Source organism: Lytechinus pictus, chromosome 6, assembly GCF_037042905.1.
Source record: "Lytechinus pictus isolate F3 Inbred chromosome 6, Lp3.0, whole genome shotgun sequence".
In the NCBI taxonomy this organism is placed as follows: Eukaryota; Metazoa; Echinodermata; class Echinoidea; order Temnopleuroida; family Toxopneustidae; genus Lytechinus; species Lytechinus pictus.
Genome location: NC_087250.1, coordinates 13,819,181 through 13,846,041, shown reverse-complemented (window position 1 = coordinate 13,846,041; position 26,861 = coordinate 13,819,181). Strand labels below are relative to the sequence as shown.

At 36.7% G+C, this 26,861-nt stretch overlaps 1 protein-coding gene across 1 annotated transcript; it reads right to left on the bottom strand.

Annotated features, from left to right (window-relative positions):
• Positions 1–8,207: 8,207 nt before the first annotated feature.
• On the bottom strand, positions 8,208–26,039 carry LOC135154533 (zinc finger protein 721-like). The gene is made up of 6 exons (XM_064100961.1): positions 25,884–26,039; positions 20,717–20,815; positions 20,066–20,167; positions 17,959–18,038; positions 15,435–15,966; positions 8,208–11,913 (listed from the first exon to the last, which is right to left on the bottom strand). The coding sequence occupies exons 1-6, from the start codon at positions 25,891–25,893 to the stop codon at positions 8,327–8,329; spliced, it is 4,410 nt and encodes a 1,469-aa protein (XP_063957031.1). The 5' UTR covers positions 25,894–26,039; the 3' UTR covers positions 8,208–8,326.
• Between the last annotated feature and the right edge of the window lie 822 nt (positions 26,040–26,861).

The following is a 26,861-nucleotide window of genomic DNA, read 5'->3' as shown; positions in this document are numbered from 1 at the left end:
CTGACCCTAAATGACCTTTGACCTGAATCAGGTGACATAAAACATGTACATGATAATAACTGATACTTGAATACCTTTAGGTCCAATTTTCTTGAATTACTAGACAAGTAGACCAATATACTTTCAAAGTTATGATGATCTGAAACTAAACATTGGTTCACCCTACATACACTGGGCTATTTAACATGTACATGATAATAAATGATACTTGAATACCTTTAGGTCCAATTTTTTCCATATACTTTCAAAGCTATGATGATCTAAAACTTAACCTTTGTTAACCCTAAATACAATAGGCTATTTAACATGTACATGATAATAAATGATTGAATACCTTTAGGTCCAATTTTCCTGAACTACTAATAGACCCATATACTTTCAAAGTTGTGATGATCTATACATTTTTAACCTTGGTTAACCATAAATACACTAGGCTATTTAAGATGAACATGATAATAAATGATACTTGAATACCACTAGGTCCAATTTTCCTGAACTACTACAAGACCCATATACACTGTTGGTCATAAAGGTGGAATAAAATATTTTTGAACAAAAATCGACAGTAATGTTGGTATTTGAAAGGCTACGCGTAGACAAAATGGTAATTGAGTGATTACATAATGTTTCCCCGTTACACAGGTGACATTATAACATAAGAAATTTGGATTTTGTAATAAATTCTTTTGTTGAAGACTATAAAAACCTATGCATATGATATTCTGTCCCTTCCCCTGATTTAGCACTGTGTATAAGAAGGTTGCATTTTTTCGAGTTTTTTGTACCGTTTGAAATAAAAATCGGTAGAGACGTTCCCTGGACTATGCCTGGTCCAACGGCAACAGCAACACGCGAGAGAGTGGTAGCACTGCGATAGGAGGGCTACAAGCAGACTGATATCGCAGAAGTCCTAGAGATATCACAGGATGCAGTCTCTAAGATCCTGAAACGTCAACGTGAGGCATGGAATGTGCGGCCACGGAAATCTCCAGGACGTCCCAGATTGACCACAAGAAGAGATGATCGCCAACTGTTGAATTTCAGCCGCAGAAACCGGAAATTGCCCACGAGCCGTCTTCGTTGCTTGTGGAGGAGACATCATGGGATCAAGGTTTCCCGGTCAACCGTTAATCGCAGATTGCTCCAACATGGTTACCGAGCACGACGGTTGAACAAATGTCCACGCCTGTCTGTTCGCCACAGAGTAGCTCGTCTTCTTTGGGCTAGGGAGCACAGAAGGCTTCATCCAGGACATTGGCAACATGTGGTCTTCATGGACGAGAGCTGGTTCATACTTGACCGAAAGGATGGGAGACAACGAGTTCGTCGATTAGCCGGGGAAAACCTTCACGATGAATGTATCCACGAGACGACTCAAGGCGGAGGCGGCTCAGTGATGATATGGGCCGGCATCCATTATGGAGGGAAAACGCCACTGGTGGTTCCGGACGGAAACCTCAACGCCGCCGCCTACAGGGATATCTTGGAGTTCCACTGTCTTCCATTTGCAAGACGAGTGTATGGGCACAATTTCCGACTGCAGGATGACAACGCTAGACCGCACAGGGCCGCTGCAGTAAGGGAATTCCTGGAGGCAGAGGGCGTCGTACAGTTGCCATGGCCAGCTTGTTCGCCAGATATGAACCCCATAGAGCATGCATGGGATGCCCTAGGCCGAGCCATCAACGACAGAGAGGTCATTCCTCAAAATCTGCAGGAGTTGGCAGATGCTCTGAGGGAAGAATGGGACGCTATGCCTGTTGACGTCATCAACAAGCTAGTGGACAGCATGCCACGACGTCTGCATGCGCTGGTTCATGCCAGGGGTGGACATACCCGATACTAGTGACTGAGTAAGAACAATGACTCAAGTTTGATGCAAATTTGTCCATGAAATCACACAAAAACTCATATGGAAAACTGAGAGAGATTGAAAATAAATATATCATGATCCTTTAATTTACTGTATATTGTCGTCATTGTTGTTCTATGCTCATGACATCCATTGCTTAAGACATAAACTTGTAAAATATCACTGTCAAACGTGTGTAAAAGGCAGAATAATAAAGTAAAGTGGTTATCATGCACCATAAATGCCATATTCAAATCATGTTGTAATAATTACGCTGTGAAAATTTGGTGAAAAACAAATATTCCACCTTTATGACCAACAGTGTACTTTCAAAGTTATGATGATCTATAAAACTTTTAACCTTTGTTAACCCTAAATACAATAGGCTATTTAACATGTACATGATAATAAATGATTGAATACCTTTAGGTCCAATTTTCATGAACTACTAGTAGACCCATATACTTTCAAAGTTATGATGATCTATAAAACTTTGAACCTTGGTTAACCCTAAATACACTGGGCTATTTAACATTTACAGGACAATAAATGATACTTGAATACCTTTATGTCCAATTTTCCTGAACAACTAGTAGACCAATACACTTTCAAAGTTATGATGATCTAAAACTTAACCTTGGTTAACCCTAAATGTACTGGGCTTTTTGAGGTATAAACCCTTATTAAACTGGGGAGTGGGTCAATTTGACCCCCTTTGACATATTTTGCCGCTACAAAAATGTAAAAATCTATATATATGTACACCAAAAATTAACATTCTACTAGCTTTATAAATTGAGTTAAAGGCAAAAACATACACACAAAAAACAAAATTAGGGCAAATCTCATATGCCTATTTGCATGATTAATAAAAAATATTAGCAATTAATTTTTGAAAATATTACTATAAGTCTTGTAGTTTACATCTGGTTCTACATGCATACTTATGCCCGAGATCTGAGGGGGGGGGGGGTCAAATTGACCCCCCCCCCCAGTATAATATCCCAGTTCAGATAGGGTTTATGGTCTTGGCCGACGTTTGCACCAAAATTTGGCACGCACATTCTCTACCACATAAACTACACTACAAACCAGAATTTTAACAAATTCTAAAATAATTATTCTTTATGTTATAAGAAGATTATGCAAATTTATGAAAAACCAGTATAGAAAAGTCTGAAATAATGATTTTTGTATGTAGTATGAATAAATTATGCTAATTTATTCATGATAAATATTTAATATGCAATTTTATTTAAGATTTTCATTTTTTTTCCAGATGGTTTTCACCAAGAAAAATTGCGAAAACCAAACTTTTCTTGGTTTTTAGAATTTCTTGTATATTTCTTTGTTTTTTCATTGTTGGTTTTTCATTATTTTTTCAACGGATATTACTGAAGACCAATCAAACACTATTTTAAACCCTACATTAATTAAGCAGACAAATTAGAAAGAAACAAAATCACTCATTTGTCAATTTCGTCTCCCATAGACTTTGTATGCAAAGTATAACAAGGTGGTTCACAAAAACAAACAAGTTTTGCCTGATTTCGCAATCAATAAAATATGCAATATGATCTTTTGAACTTTGACCTTATGATCTTCATGAATACATGTGTGGTATTATGATTATTTGTAATAGTCCAGGATAGAAGAGGCATAACCTTGTTTTTTCATATATACAATATTTTTTATGGTTTCATGTCAATTCGAGGGTGCTGATTACGAATCTGAATGATGCCACTCGTGCAACCTTGAGCATTTTCCGCAAATTGGCAAAATCCAATAAAGCCGCCAAAATATGCAAATTACCCATGAAAATCATAAAATTGTCCGCACATTGGCTATAAAATGCATGAAATTGTGTGGCAGGAGTGTAATACTCTGCAAAAATATTTTTCGACAAAATATTTATTTTCTGGATATTAAAAATGACCGCCATAGGCCCCTGTATACTCTTTAATGTACAATATGAATAGGGAAAACTAATTTTCACAAAAACGAGCACTCAACTGCAAGAAATCATGATATATGAACGAAGTACTGTATGCAAATCATCAATATTAACGAGATATATCATTTATTATGTCATGTATGGGAAAATTGTTGTATTTTGATATTTAAAATAGCCGCCACTAGCCCAAACAGTATTATGTACAATGGCAATGGGGGTCAAAAATTCACAAGAGTGAGCACTAAAATGCAAATAATTACGATAAACGAGTGGAATACTGACTATAAACATAACTGTTGACGAAATATATTATTTAATATGCCATGTATGTGATAAATGTTGGACTGCCAAGTGTAAACACAAAATGAGAGACATGAGCTCATATGACATTTTCACCCCTAGATGATCTTTGATCCCATCATCCTCAAGAAATCCATGTGGTATTACCAAAGGATCATTTAAACCAAGTGTGATTAAAATTGATGCAGAAATAAAGAAATGAGAGCAAGTTGCAGGAAAAATACTGTATTTTTTTTCAGTTCAGTTCAGTTTGGTTTATTTTCATATCTCATAAAATATCAAATACATTGTACAATGTAACGTCCATCGAAAGACAGTAAATCATTGATAATAACATAATACAATACATCACCATAATTCGTAATAAATCAGACAAATGTTATACAATTGAACGTTTGGATTGGAGACAGATATATCAATAAGATGAGAATATGAAGGGCAAACTATTTAAAAAGCAGAGCTTGTAATTTGATCCATAATCTCTCAAAAGGTATGATGGCAATTCAAAAAATACCCCCAATTTGGCCAAAAATTATTGACCAGTTAAGGTCAAATTGACCTTAAATGACCTTTGACCTTAAACTCAGATAGAATGTCCAAGTTTCATGAACTAGGTCCATATACCTTCTTTATGATGACATTTCAAAAACTTAACCTTTAGTTAAGATTTTGATGTTAATTCCCCCAACATGGTCTAAGTTCATTGACCCTAAATGATCTTTGACCTTAGTCATGTGACCTGAAACTCAGGAAGGATGTCCAGTAATACTCGATTACCCTTATGTCCAAGTTTCATGAACTAGGTCCATATACTTTCTTTATGATGACATTTCAAAAACTTAACCTTTAGTTAAGATTTCGATGTTAATTCCCCCAACATGGTCTAAGTTAATTGACCCTAAATAATCTTTAACCTTCGTCGTGTGACCTGAAACTCAGGAAGGATGTCCAGTAATACTTGATTACCCTTATGTCCAAGTTTCATGAACTAGATCCATATAATTTCTTTATGATGACATTTCAAAAACTTAACCTTTGGTTAAAATATCTATGTTGACAAATTTCATCACTAAGCCGGCCCACAAAATTTTTTGATCGTTCCACTCACTGACTTTTTACTTTCAAGTCTTGCGCATCTTTTGAGACCAAATTTATGACGCCCAGGGACGCGATTCAGAAATCACGCAACATTTTGTAAGCGCGTGTCAGGACCCAAAATTGCTCAACAAGTGGAATGACTCTGGCTGTCTCACCTGCATCACGCGATTCAATATAGCAGCAATGCTGACTTTGAAAACTACTATAAAATAATTATTCACAAAAAATACCATTTATATAATGATACAATACAACGTTCATTGACATTTGACCTTGATCATGCGACCTAAAACTTGTCACTGATACTTGATTACTCCTATATCCACATTTTATACACTATATCTATAAACTTTGAAAGTTATGACAGCAATCTAATAATTACCTCTAAAATGGCCAAAGTTCAATGACATTAAATGACTTTCGACTTTGGTCATGTGACCTGAAACTTGCACAAGATGTTCAGTGATACTTGGTTACTCTTATGTCCATGTTTTATGAACTAGACCAATACACTTACAGAGATATGATGGTAATTCAACGAAAACCCCCAATATGGCCAAAGTTCATTGACCCTAAATGACCTTTGACCTTAATCATGTGACCTGGAAACTTGCACAAGATGTTCAGTGGTACTTGATTACTATTATGTCCAAGTTTCATGAATCAGATCCATAAAATTTCAAAGTTATGATGGTAATTCAACAGATACCCCCAATTTGGCCAAAGTTCATTGAGCCTAAATGACCTTTGAACTTGGTCATGTGACGTGAAACTCAAGCAGGATATTCAGTAATTAACCTTATGGCCAAGTTTCATGAACTAGGTCCATATACTATCTAAGTTATGCTGTCATTTTCAAAAACTTAACCTTAGGACCTAGGTTAAGATTTGGTGTTGACGCCGCCGCCGTCGGAAAAGCGGCGCCTATGGTCTCACTCTGCAATGCAGGTGAGACAAAAATGGTATTCTGTATACAAAGTCAATGCAAATTATGTTTTTCAACCAAAAATCATAAATATATGTTATTTTTACTTTTGTTGGTTTAAATTATTTATTTAATGCTATTTATGATCGCAAAAAGGTACTCAACAAAGTTCATCGGAAAAAACAATGAAAAACAAAGGTTTGAAAAAACAAGGAAATACATAATTTAAAAAACAATAAAAATACATTAGAAATTAATTCAATTTTGCTTTTTTGTAGATATTTCTTAGATTTGTAAAGATTGATACCCTCACCAAAAATTAGCATTCTATTAACTATATAAATTGAGTTAAAGGCAATAACAAAATAACAAAAAAAAAAGAGTTTAGAGCAAATTTCATATGCTTATTTGCATAATTAATAAATAATTAATTTTTTGAAAATTTTACTATACAGTCTTGTAGTTTACATCTGACTATATGTGCATGCACATTTTCGCTGCAATCGCACAATCAGCGGCTGTGATCTGAGGGGGGTCCAGTATATCATGGTCTGAAATAGCCCAGGAAAAAATTGAGTTTAGGGATGTAGGATTATATTCAAATTTCTTTCCTTCATAAGTAGCAACACATAAAATTGAGAATATTGTTTGGTTTCAAAGGGGTACTCGTTAACACATATTAAAACGGGTGCTTCTGAGGTGAAAGGGGCACAGAACACATTCAAGCGAGGCACTTTTCTTGGTAAAAAAATTGCACTTATACAAGGGCACTTGGTAACACCTAAAACGGGTCCTCCTCAAGTGAAAGGGGCAAAGAACACGTTCGAGAGGGGGCATTCTTTGGTAAAACTTAGAACATATATGAGAAAGGCACTTGGTAACACGTACAACGGGTCCTATTATAAAGTGAAAGGGGCACAGTAAACGTTCATTAGGGGGGAATTTTTCTTGCGTAAAAAGGAAACTTTTTCAGTGCTTCAAAAAATGGGGGAGGGGGCATTGTGCCCCCTGCCCCCCCCCCCCCCCGGATCGCTGCCCCAGATTTGTTAACTGATTTTGAGACTATAACGTTGAGTTAATGCCTTACAACACTGATCTCATACATAGGGTTTGTCACCTTGTATGGATACATTTGCGTACTGCGAGACTTAATTTTCTACTAAATGCCTTACTACAAAGATCACATTCATATTGCTTCTCTTGCTTCTCACGTGTATGGATCAGTTTATGTTTTACAAGGGAACTAGAATGTCTAAATGCCTTACCACATTGATCACACACAATAGGCTTCTCACCTGAATGGACTTGTTTATGTCTTTTGAGGGCACTAGCGTAGTTATATGCTTTAAGGCCTGGTCACACCGCCCGAGCGTTGTTGGAGCGGTCGTGGAGCGGAGAGAAAAAATCATCACCGCTCGCTACCATTCACCAGCGTTTAACCAAAGTTGGCCTCCGTTAAGGCAACGCCGAATACGCTCGGCCACCGCTGATGGTCCCTCCTACCGCTCCGAAAGTTTTGAGCTGCTCAAAATATTGTGAGCGGTGAGGAGCGGGCAATTTTTCGCTCCAGCAAAGTTGACTACCGCTCTAACGACACCCAGTCAAAATTTGGCACCGCTAGACGAAAGTTTGTGAACGCTTGGGTCCACTAGGCCAACGCAGAAATCTTGAACGCTGGACAACCGCTGCTTCGCCAGCATTGCCGGCCGGTGATTAAACGGTTTACAAACTTTGGTGGAGCGGTTGTAAGCGTTTTCCAGGCGGACATGGGATGCTGGAACGGTGCATTCATCCATTCATTGTTAAATAATAGCAATGAAGGGATGTACTTTTGTCTACCAGAGTAATTGTGGTGAGTACAATGAGTAGCTGCATAAATAGTACACTCTCTTTGTCATCATGATCATAGTGTTAAACCCCGTCGAGCCGACGCCCGCATGCGCAGAAATCCGCTCTACCAACGCTCAAATCACCGCTTAACCAACGCTCTCAACCGCTCGCCACCGTTAAACCAATGCTAAAGCTACGCTGGCTTCAGCGGTGCACCGCTTAGGCAACGCCCATGTTTTCGATTTTTTCCCCAATTTTGTGAGCGGTGACAAGCGTTGTCGAAATTCGACCCTCTCTCCCTACCGCTCCAACAACGCTCGGGCGGTGTGACCAGGCCTTTACCACACTGATCACACACAAACGGCTTCTAACCTGTATGGATATGTTTAGGTTTATGGATATGTTTATGTATACTGAGGGAACCAGATTGATTAAATGCCTTACCACATTGATCACACACATAAGGTTTCTCACCTGTATGGATACGCTTATGTACTGTGAGATTGCCTTTCTGATTAAAGGCCTTGCCACATTGATTACATACATAGGGCTTCTCACCATGGATATGTTTATGTTTTTTTAAACCACTGGATTCATGATATGCCTTTCCACATTGATCACATACATAGGGCTTCTTACCTGTATGCTTACGTCTATGTATTTTGAGATGATAATTACGATTAAATGCTTGACCACACTGATCACATACAAACGGCTTCTCACCTGTATGGATACGATTATGTGCTTTGAGATTGCTTTTCCTATTAAACGCCTCACCACATTGATCACATGTATAGAGCTTCTCATGTGTATGGATATGTTTAGGTGTATGGATATGTTTGGGTGTATGGATATGTTTGGGTGTATGGATATGTTTAGGTGTATGGATATGTTTGGGTGTATGGATATGTTTAGGTGTATGGATATGTTTATGTGTACTGAGGGCTGTTGATTGATTAAATGCCTTACCACATTGATCACATACATAAGGTTTCTCACCTGTATGGATACGCTTATGTACTTTGAGATTGCCTTTCAGATTAAACGCCTTGCCACATTGATCACATTCATAGGGCTTCTCACCTGTATGGAGTCGTTTATGCACTTTTAGATTACATTCCTGATTAAATGCTTGACCACACTGATCACATACAAACGGCTTCTCACCTGTATGAATACGCTTATGTGCTTTGAGAATGCTTTTCTTATCAAACGCCTTACCACATTGATCACATGTATATAGCTTCTCATGTGTATGGATATGTTTAGGTGTATGGATATGTTTGGGTTTATGGATATGTTTATGTGCACTGAGGGCTGTTGATTGATTAAATGCCTTACCACATTGATCACATACATAAGGTTTCTCACCTGTATGGATACGCTTATGTACTTTGAGATTGCCTTTCAGATTAAACGCCTTGCCACATTGATCACATTCATATTGCTTGTCTTGCCTCTCACGTGTATGGATCTGTTTATGCCTCGTGAGACGTTTTTCAAAACTAAACCCTTTACCACACTGATCACATACAAAGGGTTTCTCAGTTGTGTGGATACGTCTATGTATTTTGAGATCACTAGATGTATTGAATGCCTCACCACATTGATTACATACATAGGGCTTCTCATCATGGATATGTTTATGTTTTCTCAGACCACTGGATTCATAATATGCCTTTCCACATTGATCACATACATAGGGCTTCTCACCTGTATGCTTACGTCTATGTATTTTGAGATGATCATTACGATTAAACGCTTGACCACACTGATCACATACATAGGGCTTCTCACCTGTATGGAGTTGTTTATGCACTTTTAGATTACATTCCCGATTAAACGCTTGACCACACTGACCACATACAAACGGCTTCTCACCTGTATGAATACGCTTATGTCCTTTGAGAATGCTTTTCTTATTAAACGCCTTACCACATTGATCACATGTATAGAGCTTCTCATGTGTATGGATATGTTTAGGTGTATGGATATTTTTATGTGTAATGAGGTGACGTGATTGACTAAATGTCTTACCACATTGATCACATACATAAGGTTTCTCACCTGTATGGATACGCTTATGTACTTTGAGATTGCCTTTCTGATGAAATGCCTCACCACATTGATTACATACATAAGGTTTTTCACCTGTATGGACACGCTTATGTGCTGTGAGATTGCCTTTCTGATTAAATGCCTTGCCACATTGATCACACGTATAGAGCTTGTCAGGTGTATGGATATGTTTATGTGTATGGACATGTTTATGTCTACTGAGGTGTGTTGATTGACTAAATGCCTTACCACATTGATCACATACATAAGGTTTCTCACCTGTATGGATAAGCTTATGTGCTGTGAGATTGCATTTTTGATTAAAGGCCTTACCACATTGATCACATGTATAGAGCTTCTCATGTGTATGGATATGTTTAGGTGTATGGATATTTTTATGTGTAATGAGGTGACGTGATTGACTAAATGTCTTACCACATTGATCACATACATAAGGTTTCTCACCTGTATGGATACGCTTATGTACTTTGAGATTGCCTTTCTGATGAAATGCCTCACCACATTGATTACATACATAAGGTTTTTCACCTGTATGGACACGCTTATGTGCTGTGAGATTGCCTTTCTGATTAAATGCCTTGCCACATTGATCACACGTATAGAGCTTGTCAGGTGTATGGATATGTTTATGTGTATGGACATGTTTATGTCTACTGAGGTGTGTTGATTGACTAAATGCCTTACCACATTGATCACATACATAAGGTTTCTCACCTGTATGGATAAGCTTATGTGCTGTGAGATTGCATTTTTGATTAAAGGCCTTACCACATTGATCACATGTATAGAGCTTCTCATGTGTATGGATATGTTTAGGTGTATGGATATTTTTATGTGTAATGAGGTGACGTGATTGACTAAATGTCTTACCACATTGATCACATACATAAGGTTTCTCACCTGTATGGATACGCTTATGTACTTTGAGATTGCCTTTCTGATGAAATGCCTCACCACATTGATTACATACATAAGGTTTTTCACCTGTATGGATATGCTTATGTGCTGTGAGATTGCCTTTCTGATTAAATGCCTTGCCACATTGATCACACGTATAGAGCTTGTCAGGTGTATGGATATGTTTAGGTGTATGGATATGTTTATGTCTACTGAGGTGTGTTGATTGACTAAATGCCTTACCACATTGATCACATACATAAGGTTTCTCACCTGTATGGATACGCTTATGTGCTGTGAGATTGCATTTTTTATTAAAGGCCTTGCCACATTGATCACACGTATAGAGCTTCTCAGGTGTATGGATATGTTTAGGTGTATGGATATTTTTATGTGTAATGAGGTGACGTGATTGACTAAATGTCTTACCACATTGATCACATACATAAGGTTTCTCACCTGTATGGATTCCTATATGTATGGAGAGAGCATAACGATTGCTAAATGCCTTATGACATTGATCACATACATAGGGCTTCTCACCTGTGTGGATACGTTTATGTATTATTTTGAGATAATTACGACTAAATGCTTGACCACACTGGTCACATACATAGGGTTTCTCACCAGTATGGATTAGTTTATGTCTTGTGAGTTCACCAGATTGATTAAATGCCTTACCACATTGATGGCATACATGGTCTTTATCACTTGCTTTGCTATTCGGCGCATCTCCAACATGATCACCAACTTGATTGAGTTCTTTATCACCCTGATCACAGGCATATGGCTCCTCAACTTCATCATTGCTCAAAGGTTCTTGTATTCCTTCATTAGGGAATGTCAAAATATGTTCTTCTGATGCATCTGCAGGCATGTATATACTGCTTATTCCATGTTGGTAGTCGAGATGCCTTGCTAAGATGAGAGGAATAGCATATGGTGATCCACGGTATTTGCTGCTATAGATTCCAGAATCTATCAAGAAATAAAACAAGTGGAACGCCTCTGGCAGTCTCGCCTGCATTACGCAATTCGATATAGTAGCAGTGCTGACTTTGAAATAAGCTATTAATTAATTATTAAAACAATAAAACACTCATATATGATAATAAAATACATGTCCATTGATCTAACATGATCTTTGACCATGATCATGTGACCTAAGACATGTGCAAAACAATCATTCATACTTGATTACCCTTATGTCTATTTATCATGAAAACATTTGTAGATCCAAAAACTTTCTAAGTTATGATACCAATTCAACAAATACCCCCAACAAGGCCAAAGTTCAATGACCCTAAATGAACTTTGATTTTGGTCATGTGACCAGAAACAAGCACAAGATATTCAGGGATACATGGTCACTCTTGTGTCCCAAATTTCATGAACTAGATCTATAAACTTTAAAGTTATGATGATGACAATTCCACAAATACCCCCAACATTATCAAAGTTTGTTGACCCTGAACGACCTTTGACCTGGGTCATGTGACCTGAAACTCGCACAGGATGTTCAGGGATACTTTGATTTCTCTTATGTCTAAGTTTCATGAACTAGATCCATAAAATGACAGTTATGCTGACAATTCCACATATACCCCCATCATGGTCAAAGTTCGTTGACCTTAAGTGACCTTTGACCTCGGTCATGAGACCTGAAACTCAGGAAGGATCTTCAGTGATACACTATCACCTTTATGTCTAAGTTTCATGAACCAGGTCTATATACTTTAAAAGCAATGGTATTTCAAAAACTTAACCTTAAGATTTCGATATTGATTCCCCAACATGGTTCATTGTTCATTGACCCTAAATGACCTTTGACCTTCGTCATGTGACCTGAACCTCAGGCAGGATATTCAGTAATACTTGATTACCCTTATGCCCAAGTTTCATGAACTAGGTCCAAATACTAAGTTATTATGACATTTCAAAAACTTGACATTGGTCAAGATTAAAATGTTGACTCCGCCGCCGTCGGAAAAGCGGCGCCTTTAGTCTCGCTCTGCTATGCAGGCGAGACAAAAAATTATACTGTTACGATCATTTGATTAATTAAGGTAACATAAAGGCCATGATTCTGCTTGAGATGACTGGCTAAGATAAGAGGAATGATATATGGTGATTCACAGTACTCGCATTTATAGATACCAGAAGCTAACAAACAAGAGATTATTTATATTGTTATTATAATCATTAGATTAATTTAGGTAAGATAAAGGTCATGTAATGTTTGTACTTTAGATAATTTGCTAAGATGCAAGGAATAGTACACAGATAACGAATAGGCATGAGTGCGATGGTGCGAGATTTCGCATGAGGTAAAAAAAGATGCTCCATTCAACTCGGCTATTCCTCAGAGTCTCTTTCACTGAATGCGAAATGTTGCAAATTGCACGAATAGTATTTGTGTTGAACAACGCCTCGCAAACTAGCGAAAATATAATAAATTTTTCCTTTGTTAATGCATGAAAATAATAAAGAATTATTGAAAGTGACAAGCAAAATCCCTAAAATGGGCATCTGTTGCAATGCCCATTTAGCCAGTAAGCCCTACAGGTATTGCACCTGCATTGAAATCGCAAAGCATAAAATCCTAATTTTTATTGCAACATCACTTTGTTTCTCATTGTGCAATGGTACATTATAAAAGGTGTGTGTGCATCAGGAATAATGTTTGATATTCATCCTTCCATTTGCTCACGTACAAGCTAAGTAGGGATTGTCCAACACAAAATACTCCACTGTACTCACATATATACTCCAGAAAATATATAACAGTAAATTGATTCTTTGCTTTAATAGATGAGAGGAATAGCATATTAAAGGAGACCCACAAAATGGATCATTCATATCAAATGAATTTGAGGCGTTCAAACATTTTTCATTCCATTTCCAATAGATGTTGGGTATATTACAGAAACTTAAGAAAGCCTCAGAAGACTGATTTCAATATAAAGCCCCCATCACACTTATTTGGAATCAGCAGGAATCAAGCAGAAGCTGGAAAGAAAAAAATATTCAAAAATCTAGAAATTTTTGGGAGGAACTTATGAATTCACCAAACTGGAGTTGAAATTCAGTAAATTGACCATGTGTATCATCATACACTAGTCAAAATGAACCGCAATGGAGTCAGATTGATAATTCGTGCTATGTTCTTGGACATTCTAGGAGCATTCTAAATATCCTGACTGCATTCTGAGTGCATTCAAAATATTTTTGTCATTTCTTTTGGCCGTCCCGAAGGTTTTGGTCATGTTCAAAACATTCGAGGGATATTTTCGAACGGTGTTCGAAGTAGATTTAAATGACCAACTGGTGGTCAAACAATCCTTTCATTCAGGCCAATTCTGCTTGATTTGGAATAAGTGTGATGGGGGCTTTAGGAGTAGCATTTTACAAGGTTATCATTCCTGATCTTGGACCCTGCTGTCTACCATTTCAGAGACCATATTGTTTTTGTACAAAATCTGCTTCTAAAAACTATTGTGTATAATCTGGCTTGATCCGTTCCTGGTAACAGCCAATATTAGATGTCACATGTTTCTACATGTATGTACTTTCATTCTATTATTTAGCTTAGTGTTTGACAAGGATTTTCAAAATAAATGTATACATCTACTTGAAATGGAATAAAAATAAAATAAAAGGGGGTCTAAAGTAAGTCCTTGTGGTACTCCAGATTTCATAAAACTGAGGCAAATCCATTGTATTTTGTAGATTGAATTTGGCGGTGAGCCTGCGTCAAGGCTGACCTATTTAGTATCAGATTCAGGTTTTCTCATGTTCTGAGTTCAATGTAAATGGGTTTCATAACATACCTTATCAAAGGTTTGATGTGTCCAATGCATAGATACATGATGACACGCTATCCCAGTGCCCCCCCTCCCAATCCTTACAAAAAGTACCGCTGTACCATGGTAAAATATTTATGATGAAGTGAGACAATGATTGTATGTGTCCCTGGTATACATGGAGCAAAAGTTGCTACAAATGACATGAAGTTTTCAAATAAAGAGAACATTTGAAATAAGAATAAGATAAAAATATAACATACATTGTAACAGGGTATGAAATATATACATTTTTTTCATTTTTAGGGGCTATTTCTTTCTTCCATATTGGGATGATTGCCGAAAGTCTTAGGTGCTAGTCTGGAAAAGATGAACACTAATATCTGGCATCATTATTTGTAAAAAAAATCTATTTCTTTTTATCCTATTTTAAAGCCTATATTTTTGTTAAAATTAAAAAAAAAAATAGTGAAATAATTAATTATGACAAGTTTTGAAAAAAATGTATTTCTAGGGCAAAATCCTATTCACAGGCACTTTCCCTTTAAAAATCCTACTACATTGTGATTGACAGTTTTGAACACCCCTAAGCATCAAATTCAGGGAATTTCTGGGGCACATTGAGATATTGAGAGCACCTGTCACCCTTTCCTTTTTCCTACACTGGAACATAACTTCTGAACACTTGTTACTTACCTGGGAGAGATTTAATATTTCCATCAGCTCCTCCAACTCGCAGTTGATTCTGGTTGCTTCCTGGAGCTACTTCTGTCAAAGTGTATTCTGTCTTCTGATCACCTAATTGAGTGTTGAGATCGTCTGATTGCTTGGTGGTCTGATCGACCCCTGAAGCTACTTCTGTCAAAGTGTGTTCTATCTTTAGATCACATGACTGAGTGTTGAGATCACCCAATTGGTTGGCAGTATGGTCAAGTCCCGAAGCTCCTTCTGTCAAACTTTGTTCTGTCTTCTGATCACCCGATTGCTCGGTATTCTTGTCACCTTCCGAAGCTAACTCTGTCAACGTGTGTTCTGCCTTCTGGTCACATGATTGAGTGTTGGGATCACCTGACTGAGTCCCCTGATGACCTGATGTTGTTGGATTAGTTAGTGTTTGGATGTCTCTTTCAAAGCCTTTCAATCCAAGGAGATCATTCATTCGCATATGGTACGCATCATCTATTGTATTGCCATCATCATCAGAGTCAGTCTCAAATTTGATAGTATACTGATGAAAAAAATTTGAGATTACAAGACGTAACAAAATAAAGATGGGCCATTCCATGGAAAACTTATCCCCCTACCAATCATGAAATGAGTAATTTGAGAATATATATATAGTTGAGGCCAAAAATTTACATGCACCCATGGAATCTAGTGAAATTTCTTCGCTTGCCAAACATCGTAAAATTTACTTAATCTTCAGAAGCATACATACTACCATGACGAATTTGGTATCAAATGAAAGAGCACATTAAGCTATGATAGGGATGACGTTGGAATTAAAGTATATTTCATGTGGAATTTCCTTTGAAAAAAAAGTAATATTTGTGCCAAATGTATTCTATTGCTTGTTATATTTTCAAACATTGTTTCACAGAAATATATTTTATTCAAATCTATGATTTACATTATATTTTCTATCATATGTCACCACTGAACTAAAAAGTGTAATAAAAAATGTTTTTGTCCAAGTTTTAACTTCTAATTTGTCTAAAATATGATTTTTTTGGGGAAAAATTACACCTAAATGTTTTTCAGCTCCTGATGACAAAGCGATGTGATAAAGGGGCATGACATAATTATTTGATATCAAATTTGTCATGATAGCTCAAATATTTTATGATATAAAGTAAAATTTTATTTTTGGCAAGTGTCAACTTTGAATTTCCTGGGTGTTGTAAACTTCTGACCTCAACTGTACATGTACATGCTACACTGGCAAATTAAGTATTATACATGTACATTGTAACCCATCAAAGTGGCATTGAAAAAAGGAAATAGATTAATGTGAAGTTTTATTTACCTTTATATCGGGCTTCATGTGTTAAATTCCTCTTCAGTATTATTAAGAATGTGTATTCATTTTCAATATCCATATATGAACTTACATTTAGGGATTCAGAAATGTGACATAATTTTCAGCATATGAACAGTGAATGGAATTGATTGCTTGAAATGCACAAGAGTGTATTTTAAGAATATTTTTCTAGAGAGCATGGCACTCACTGCGATGTATGCTATGAATTCAACTCATAACAATCACTATATGAAATGACCAATTATAATCAAGTTTACTCGAGCATATGGCGCAAAATACTGACCAGGAACCAATCAGAAGTGTTCATTCATAATTGCTATTCATCGCTAAGCTTTGTGTAACGGGGCCCAGGTAGAACTACATGTAGAACATGCCAGACTGCCCATTTGTTATGCAAGTAGGAAGCAATTATATGCCGAAGTATATGAAAAGAGGTTACCTTTCCGGCTAAATATCCATCCCTCCACCTGGACAATCCCTCTATGGCCTGTAATCCTAAATCAAATTTCAATAGTACTACGGTACAAAATTGTACACAATTACGCTTGTATTATCGCATACTAGGTAAAAATCCAACTAAAAGCCCGCTTTTGGCAAAAATAGCTAATAAAAGGGAAGCGAAATTATATGAAGAGAAATCTGCATACAATTTAAACCTCTTTACAGGTGGGTGTTTCATAAAGCTGTTAGTAAGAGTGACTTTAAGAGCGACTGGTGAAACTTCCTTACCCGGTAAATAATCACCAATGAACATTTAATGGTGAATATCATTTACCTCTAAAAACGATCACCAGCCGTTCTTAAAGTCGCTCTTAACGCATTAACAGCCTTATGAAACGGCCCCCTGACCAACATGGTTAGCAGAGGCTGCAGCTCTTGGCTTTGATCTTTACAAGTCTGATGCTCTTAAACAAAATGTCAGCAATATGTCTGACGACTATGAAACCACTTATACATTCCGACCTTGAGTAAGTTTCTTTTTATCAAAATATCGTCCATCAACGCAAGATCAGAGTGCATCGGCGGAGCCACGGTTCATAGTCTTTCCCATCAGACCTATTGTGCATCAGCATCACAGTCAAAGACAAAAGCTGCAGCCTCCGCCTATTAACTTTATGGTGACATAATTGAAAGAAATGATTGAGAATTTTTTTTTATCCAGTATATTTCACTACTTACCGGTTTTAGAATCTCTTCATGTATCTCATTTTCATTTTGATGGCTGTCCTGCTGATCATCCATTGTTGAACAGGGTGATTCTGAAACAAAACAAATTGTTAAACATGATGAATTCCCTACCATGCAAAATTGAAACTAATGCCTACCCCACTACCAAACAAGAATATCATCGAGGGGGTGTTAAAACCTTGAACCTCAAAGTTAAAGAGAAGAAATTGAGGGAATTTAGGGAAATGCTTAATTTTACGGTTTTGACACAAGTAGCAAGTTCATTCATCTAGATAGAGTTATCTACAGGATTTAGGGAGCTGTTTTCAGACAATAAGAGCTTTACACCCTAGTTAGTAATAAGTAGAGTAATATTGGAAACAAGTTTTTTTTTTTAATTAGGAAAGCTCAGGAAAATGCTAGATGTGACAGTTTTGAAAAAATTAGCGACTTTCATTTGCCGAGATATGAGTTCTCTACAGGAATTAAGAAAGTGTTTTCAGATAATAAGGCCCGAATTCACAAAAGTGGTTTTGAAAACCCACGGTTGAGTCCATGGTTTATGCAGATTTCCTGTAAAAATGAAGCTTAATTTAGCGCATATCGGGTGCGTGTATAAAAAATGTCCAGTGCTGATGCGCGCTTTTGTCACAGTGCGCCAAATTTACGCCTGTTACCATGGTTAGATACGCTTAAAAACAGCTCTAGGACTCATGAATAAAATAGTGTATCTAACCATGGTAACAGACATCAATTTGGCGCACTGTGACAAAATCATGCATCTGCATTGGACATACAATACGCGCTAAATTAAGCGTCATTTATACAGGAAATCTGCATAAAATATGGATTCAACCGTGGGTTTTCAAAACCACCTTTGTGAATTCGGGCCTAAGAGATTACACTTATCTAGTATAAAGTAGAATAATATTGTAATTTAAAACAAGTGGAGCGCCTTTGGCAGTCTCGCCTTCATTACGCAATTCGATGATATATAGCAGCAGTGCTGCCTTTGAAAACAGCTAATGAATAATTATTCACAGAACAAAATACTAATGATAATAAAATATTATGTCCATTCACCCAAAATGACCTTTGACCGTGATCATGTGACCCAAGACATGTGCAAAACAATCATTCATACTTGAATACCCTTACGTTAATGTTTCATGAGCTAGATCCATAAACTTTATGATGCCAATTTTAACACATACTACCAACACTGCCAGAGGTCATTAACCTTTAAATGACATTTGAGCTGGGCCATGTCCCTGAAATGCGCACAGGGTATTCAGCGATAAATTGCTGCTCTTACATGTATGTCCTAGTTTCATGAACTAGATCCATAAACTTTTAAAGTTATGACAATTCCTCAAAAAAACCCAACATGGCCAAAGTTTGTTGACCCCAAGTGACCTTTGACCTTAATCATGTGACCTGAAACTCAGGCAGGATCTTCAGTGATACACTATTACCCTCATATTTAAGTTTTATGAACTAGGTCTATATACTTTTAAAGTTAGGACATTTCAAAAACTGAACATTGGTTAAGATTTTGATATTGATTCCCCCAACATGGTCTCAGTTCATTGACACTAAATGACCTTTGACATTAGTCATGTGACCTGAAACTCAGGCAGAATGTTCAGTGTAATACTTGATTAAGCTTATGTCCAAGTTTCATGAACAAGGTCCATACACCTTCTAAGTTATGATGACATTCAAAAACTTAACCTTGGTTAAGATTTTAATTTCGGACGACGACGCTGCCGTTGGAAAAGCGACGCCTATAGTCTCGCTCTGCTCTGCAGGCAAGACAAAAACTCAAATATATGAATTGATTTCTAATGTAATAAATTATAAATCCATATGTAAAGTGCATTGAGATCATCAACAATATGTGCTTTTGCAATTCATATTATCATTATTATGATGGTTTGGTTGATATCTCACTTTCCCTGGCCCATCAATTGCTTGAGATAAAACAGGTTTGGCCCAATAATTTCTAGCTGGTACCTGGCTTGAGTTTGCTTCCCCCCCCAAAAAAAAAAAATTTATTGACAATGCTTATCACAAGTCTAGGGTCAAAAGATGCTCACATGACTTAAAATTCACAAACCTCTTGACTTGTTGTACTCATCCTCATCATCACTTTCCTCTTTGATCTTTATCTTTATTTCTTGCAGATGTTGCATGAACATCGGTGGACCGACCTCCAATCCTGTATCCAAAATAATTGTGTTGAAAGTTTGGAGTTTTAAAGGTAAAAGAAAATAGTTCCTGCAACCAATCAGTTCATGAGAAAGTCTTTAAAATCAAGGATAGTTGCCACAATTTTATCATAGATATATGTAGATCTGGGGAGCGTTTCATGAAAGGACTTGTCGGACGTTTTATCTGACAAGTACCATTTTATCCAACAGTTACCATAGTAACATTGCCTCTCAGCCAATCAGAATCAAGGAAAGATGTCAGATCTGACAACTTGTCGGATGAAAATGTTGATGAAACGCTCCCCTGGTACATTAACATAAACTTATCTTTTCATTTGTTATCTTGTGGTAATTAGTTGACAAATTTCATACCCATGTACTTCCGATAATTGAATGTCTCAAATGAGAAATCAACATCTGGCAAATACATGGGTATGAAATATTAAAGTGTAAAAAGTAGTATTTGCTTGCCTATTGTTGGTAAACGAGTCAAATGCATTGATTATTCAAGTTTTACTCCAAGGCTTAATACCCAAATGACTTTAAAATTCACAAACCTCTTGACTCGTAATCATCCTCATCATCACTTTCCTCTTTGATCTCTATCTTTATTCCTTGCAGATGTTGCGTGAACATTGGTGGATTGATGTTTGACCCTGTATCAAAAATAATTGTGTTGCAAATTTAGAGTTTTAATCAAGCATAAGAATAAAGACTACAGGAACGATGCATCAAGGACTGCGGCAGATTTTTCTAAAAAATCTATTAAAAAAATCATAAGGACCCATGCAAGATTCTACATGTATGTGTTATGCAGAGTTGTCAACCCTTATGGAATATTAATGAGATGTGTTGTAATGTAAATTCAGTGTTTACTTCCCGACTGAGCGAAAAAATTTGAACATGTTTTGTCTCGTAGGACAACATTTGGTTCAGCCGTTTGGTTATTCTCATTGCAATTTCTTATCTCAAAATATTCTGTAACGATTGGCATCCCTGGATATGCCAAAGAATACATGTATGTGAAATTAGGTCTTTAACAAACGTGGGTCTATGAAAGGTAACTCTTCTCGAACCATATTCTGTCAAATCATGAAGTGTCACAATTCAACCATAATCAAGACAAAACGGTTATTTTCTATCACTGTTTGATCACTGAATTTTATCGAGGGCGCTTCGAAGATAATGTAGAAGCCTAGAAGGCATGGGTGTCGATCACGGGGGGGGGATGGGGGGGATATATCCCCCCCCCCCCAATATTTCAAGTGGGGGGATGGCCTGTATTATCATCCCCCCAATAATTTAGGGTAGAAACATTATAATAATGATGATGAAAAAATGAAACGTTTGATCATGATGATTATAGTGATGATTATAGTATGCCATCAATCAGTTTGTTTCCCTCGCAATTTGTGTATATTGTTATTAAATAAAAACATTCTTTTTCAGGACTATTAAACAGATGGGTGGAGGTTCAAGATGAAAAAGAATGAAATGTTTATGTATATGATATTTTTTAACACATAACATAAAGGGACCCCAACGAAAAAATACTTTTGGTGTTCCATCCCACCAATGGTGAAAAAATTAATTTTAATAAATCAATTAATTCAAAAGGGTGGAAAAATAAACGGGAGTAAAAGGGTGGCAAGATAAATCGTCTAAGGATTTACCATATAGCTATTACAGTAATAGCTCTATGGAATGACGGTAAGCCCGATGGCGCACGAGAAGCCACACAGTTTGTAATTTGTGCTAGTCTTAATTGGTCCGAATCTGCATGTTATCATCATGCATTAAGAAAAAAGATATTGCCAGTCGGGTTAGATTTAAGAGAGAAGTTGTATACACATAGGTGTCGATCCGGGGGGGGGGGGGGGCAGGGGGCGATCGCCCCGCCAATGAAAATATTTGGGGGAACATATCGTTTTGCCCCCCCCCTCCCATAATTCCGCATGTGCAACTAAAAAATAAAATAAGATTGTAATGCTACACTGAAACCAGCAAGCGAGATTGAGATACCAACTCGATTTTGATTTAAAATCGTGCTCAAAATGTCTGCTTTTCAGATTGGAATATAAAAAATTTCAGCTCGCGCTTCGCGCTCGCATCATTTCTGTACCAAAACCCCATACTTTTCATGATTAAATAGGTGAATAGAATGTCCCGTTTTCAGTTCTATACCTCAAAAGAACTCCCGCTTCGATTTGCAATAATCTTTTGTTGGATATATATCTTGTTCTTTATTAAAAGCGTCCATTAAACTGTCTTTTTTTCCAGATCGAAATATCAACATTTTCAGCTGGCGCTTTGCGCTCGCATCTATTGTTCTTCTAGATACCCATCTTAATCATTGGTACCAAAAATGCTTAGAATATCAAGCTTTCACGTCAGAATATAAAGAAATTTTAGCTCGCTCTCTGGTGAGATACATGTATCTATGCTTTTCATGAGTAACTACAAACAAACCTAAACAGGTACATTTTTCCTGTTTTCATGTCATACTAAAAAATTTTAGCTCGCGCTCGCATTGTTGGTGAGGGTGAGATATGTGTCTCTTTCTCATGAGTTATATATATATATATATATATATATATATATATATATGCATATATATATATAAAATATAGGCCTATGTGTGTGGGGTGTAGGGGTGTGTGGATGAGTTTGTTCGTTTTGTATGATCGAGCGCCTTTGGAACGTTGATTCATGATTTTGCCCCCCCCCCTCCCCAATCTGAAAAATGGATCGACGCCCCTGTGTATACATCATGCTCAATAAACTATGAACATGGTCCAGACAATTTGTCATTTTTTCTTTCGTATGAGTTTAGAATAGGCTTACTTGTAACACAAATTGAATTTCCAAAAAAGAAATATAAGTACACTACAACAATGAAGGAATTTCCAAGAACACCATGCATATCAATCACTCCCAAATGTCCTAACTTGTGATTTTAGTGGAGGTAATGTTGAAAGATCCCCATCCACAAGAACTTTTGTGTCAATCATCCCCCCCAACCAAGAACAGCGATCGACACCCATGCTAGAAGGATTTTATTGCTCCAACAAAATCTCTCCAAATCCACAATAACGGACCTTCTTTGACCTTCTTCTTTGCATCATAAGGTAATATAATATCTGGGGCCCGTAACACAAAACTTAGCAATGATTGTAGAACATTTTTCTGCGATTGATTCCATTGACTACAATGTACAATCAATCATGATTGATCAAGACTTATTAAAGATTAATTGCTAACCTTCGTGTTACGGGACCCTGATTGGAAAAGATTACACCATAAATATCCCTTTGCATATCGAGATAAAAGGTATTCTGAAAATTCTCTTATCTTTGCGTTGTTAACTTCTTTGCAAAATACAAGAAAATTTACAAGAGGTAGGGGGCTATTGTAACTTATTGTTGGATGCGATATTTGTCCGTCTGCAATAATTGTTTCTTGCTGCATCCCGCAAGAACATCATGTTTTACAAAAGGAGACATTCCAAAGACATTATAACGACGGATTGGTAGACTTTTCAGCAATTAAAAATTTGTTTTCGAGACGATGAATCTTTTCAGAGAAAATAAAATCTTTGAGAAGAGCCACGGCACGTGTATTTTTAGCACAGAAGCGCACAAGCATAAGCGTCGGGGCGCAAGGAAATTACGCTTCATTATTTTTCAGAAGAGATGCTTCTATTGGTAGACCTAAGCATATAACTAAAAACAAGCTTGATTGGTTGATGATGAAATATTGGGCGTGTCAGAGATAAAAATGGGGAAATCCTTACTTAGATTTTTTTAGACAATTTTCAGAATACCAATTTAAGAGAATTTTAGTGAGCTGTTATTTTGCTGACTTACAAGAAAAGTTAAGACAATTTTCAGAATACTGTAACATGACCATTTGTACACTCCAAAATCATAAACTCTTGCACTTCAGTCTCCTATGCTCTCCTGTAAATTCAATCTCCAAAGCTCTCCTTACTTTAATTAAACTAAAATTATTAAACTGAAGATAGGGTGAACACAGAATAAATTAGAACTTAACACGATGAAGTCCAGATCAGCACTGACTTTACTTTCTAATGCAATCTTCTGGGAAGTTCTGCCAATGTACCCACATTGGATAATCATAGAAATCAACCAATCAAATACAAGGAAAATGGTATGAACTATAAAATGAACTAACCCTATTTAAAAATAAGAACTAATCAGAGAATAGAGAAGGGTGATCATGAGTTAAACTGAATCCTAATGAGAATTAAACAATAAGACCATGTGGAGTGGAAAGCTAATGGAAAACCAGGAAGCATGACTGAGGGGAAACTGAATGAAAGAATGAAATGCAATGAACCTGTGCTGCTATGTGAGTATTGTGGAGATGGAATGAAAGATGAGATCATGACAATGTATGTGGATTGTGAGGATGGAAAGAAGGATGAGACGAGTTGGAATGGAAATAAGTTGAATGTAAACAATAAAGTATGGAAAGCCAAATGTAAGAGTACAGATTAAATAAATAAACCCAGCAAAATTTACTGTTACATAAGATTCCCTCTTCATTTAAAAATGTCCTCATTTTTTCAATATACACTCCAAGTTTTCAAGTTTAAATTCATGTTTTCTTTCTAGCATGATTTTTTTTTAACAGGCCAAAAATTCAAGAGGAAAAAAAAAAATAATGAAGGAACCTTAAATTTCAACTCTTCACAGTAATATCGATAAGTCATTACTTTTGCAACAATCAGCAGAACTGCCAAATAATGTCCAAACCCAATCTACATGTATTAAGTAATTAATACTTTCTTTTATAGCGGTCGTCCCTAATTAACAGACGATTTCAAAGAATGAAAAAAAAATGTATATTTCGACTTCGATATTTCTTTCGAAGAGAAATAAGAATTATTCAAATCAGTATTAACTATTACCAGTGGCCATCTGACTGTTAGTTGCAAAAGCACAAATAGTATACATGTATATTGCCCCGGGGACCTCGACACGACGTCTTTAGACAAGTACGTGTTCGGGCTGCCGCAGTAAACATGTATATCAATACAATAATCAATATGTATCAGCATATTGTTGTTGCATGAGTATTTTCGAATATACAATTAGTTTTCCTCATTTTTTTTCCCAACGTAATTCATTTCTTGCGATATTTGTGAATTTAAATAAAATATCACATTTTTCTATATTTTTTATTTTTATTTTTTCATTTTTAAACATATATTCCTTTTTTTTCACAAGTATTGAAAACCAATATCCTTAAAAAGCTATGCTTGTCCAAAACTTGAAGGGCAAAAGGAAAAAAAAATATATAGGCCTACAACCATGACAACAAACTGCCGTAAGCGAAAAATGGATCATGCATCAACAAACAAATTACCAAGTTTGCAACCAATCTAAGTTTTGTTTCGTGAACATTTTGTCCTTGCTTTTTTTTCTTTAAGATTCAAATTGTCTTAACAAAATCGATTTCCATTCCATTTTCCAAAATAGCGAAGAAAAAACGGCCCAGCGGCGCGGCTTAAATAGTAGTGTACCTCCTACGGACTTGCTGCCCGCCAGGCGGCCGCTCGGGCTCCGATGAAAATGATGAGTATACCGGAAGTACCGTACCGGTACCGCTGCGTATATTAAAGGCAATTAAAAGAAGGGGAATACGGTATCTAAAGTTAATGTAGAGACTAGCTTCAAGTCAAATTCAATTGCAACTTACCAGAAGTCATATTTGATGACTAATGATTCACAATCTGGCAATTTAGGGCAACATCTAGCCTTGGGGGTATACGGTATACACATGTATTGATGTAATACAATGAGAGCTTCATTACGTAAGTGGGTACGGTGGAGAGACAGCAGTACGCGTGTGTTTATGTTTATTCAAGCTGATGACGTGGGTTAGCGTAGCGCGTGTACGTGTGTGTGTGCGAAGAAAGAGTGAGGGTGCGTGTGTGTGTGTGTGAGACGGTACGGGTGTGGGTGGATGTGTGGCAGGGTAATTGGGCTCAATTACATATTCCAAATACATTCCTAATTACATTCCAGAGATGATCCAGCTATACTTACCAGCATAATCAACTTGAAAATTTTTCATTGGTCGTGCATGATCGAGGGGGATCGAGCTTAAGCAGGTTATTGTAATTTTAATTAGAAGTAATAAGTTGGTATAACTATATAGTAGCTGGATCATCTCTGGAATGTAATTTAATAGGAATGTATGATCCAAACCCTGATGTGTGGGTGTGTGTGCAGGGGGGGGGGGTTATCTAGTAATAAATTGAACTGAAAATTCCCCCCTCACCCCCACATGAAATGCTGTCTGTGCATACTACGTACCACCCGTACATAAAACAGTTTTCTTTCGTTAGAACTCATATTCATGATTTTTTTCAAAATGGCTATATAATTACAAATTCCATTGACCATGCAAATATATAAGCCATGAAAAGGAGCAAAGCAAGCGGGAAACGTACTTTTCAGCATATGTAGCTGAAACACGTCTTTTTTCTTTCTAAAGTGAGGTAAAGTCATTTCTCACTGTGTATTATGGAAGATGAACATTTTTTTTTCAACATCTTCTTTATCTGTCTACTTACCACATCAGCAACTCTCTCTTGTTATCTCTTTATGCATCGATTTCTCTCCCATTCTCAAACCCTACTTTATATTTCCTCTATATTAACTCTATCTCCCT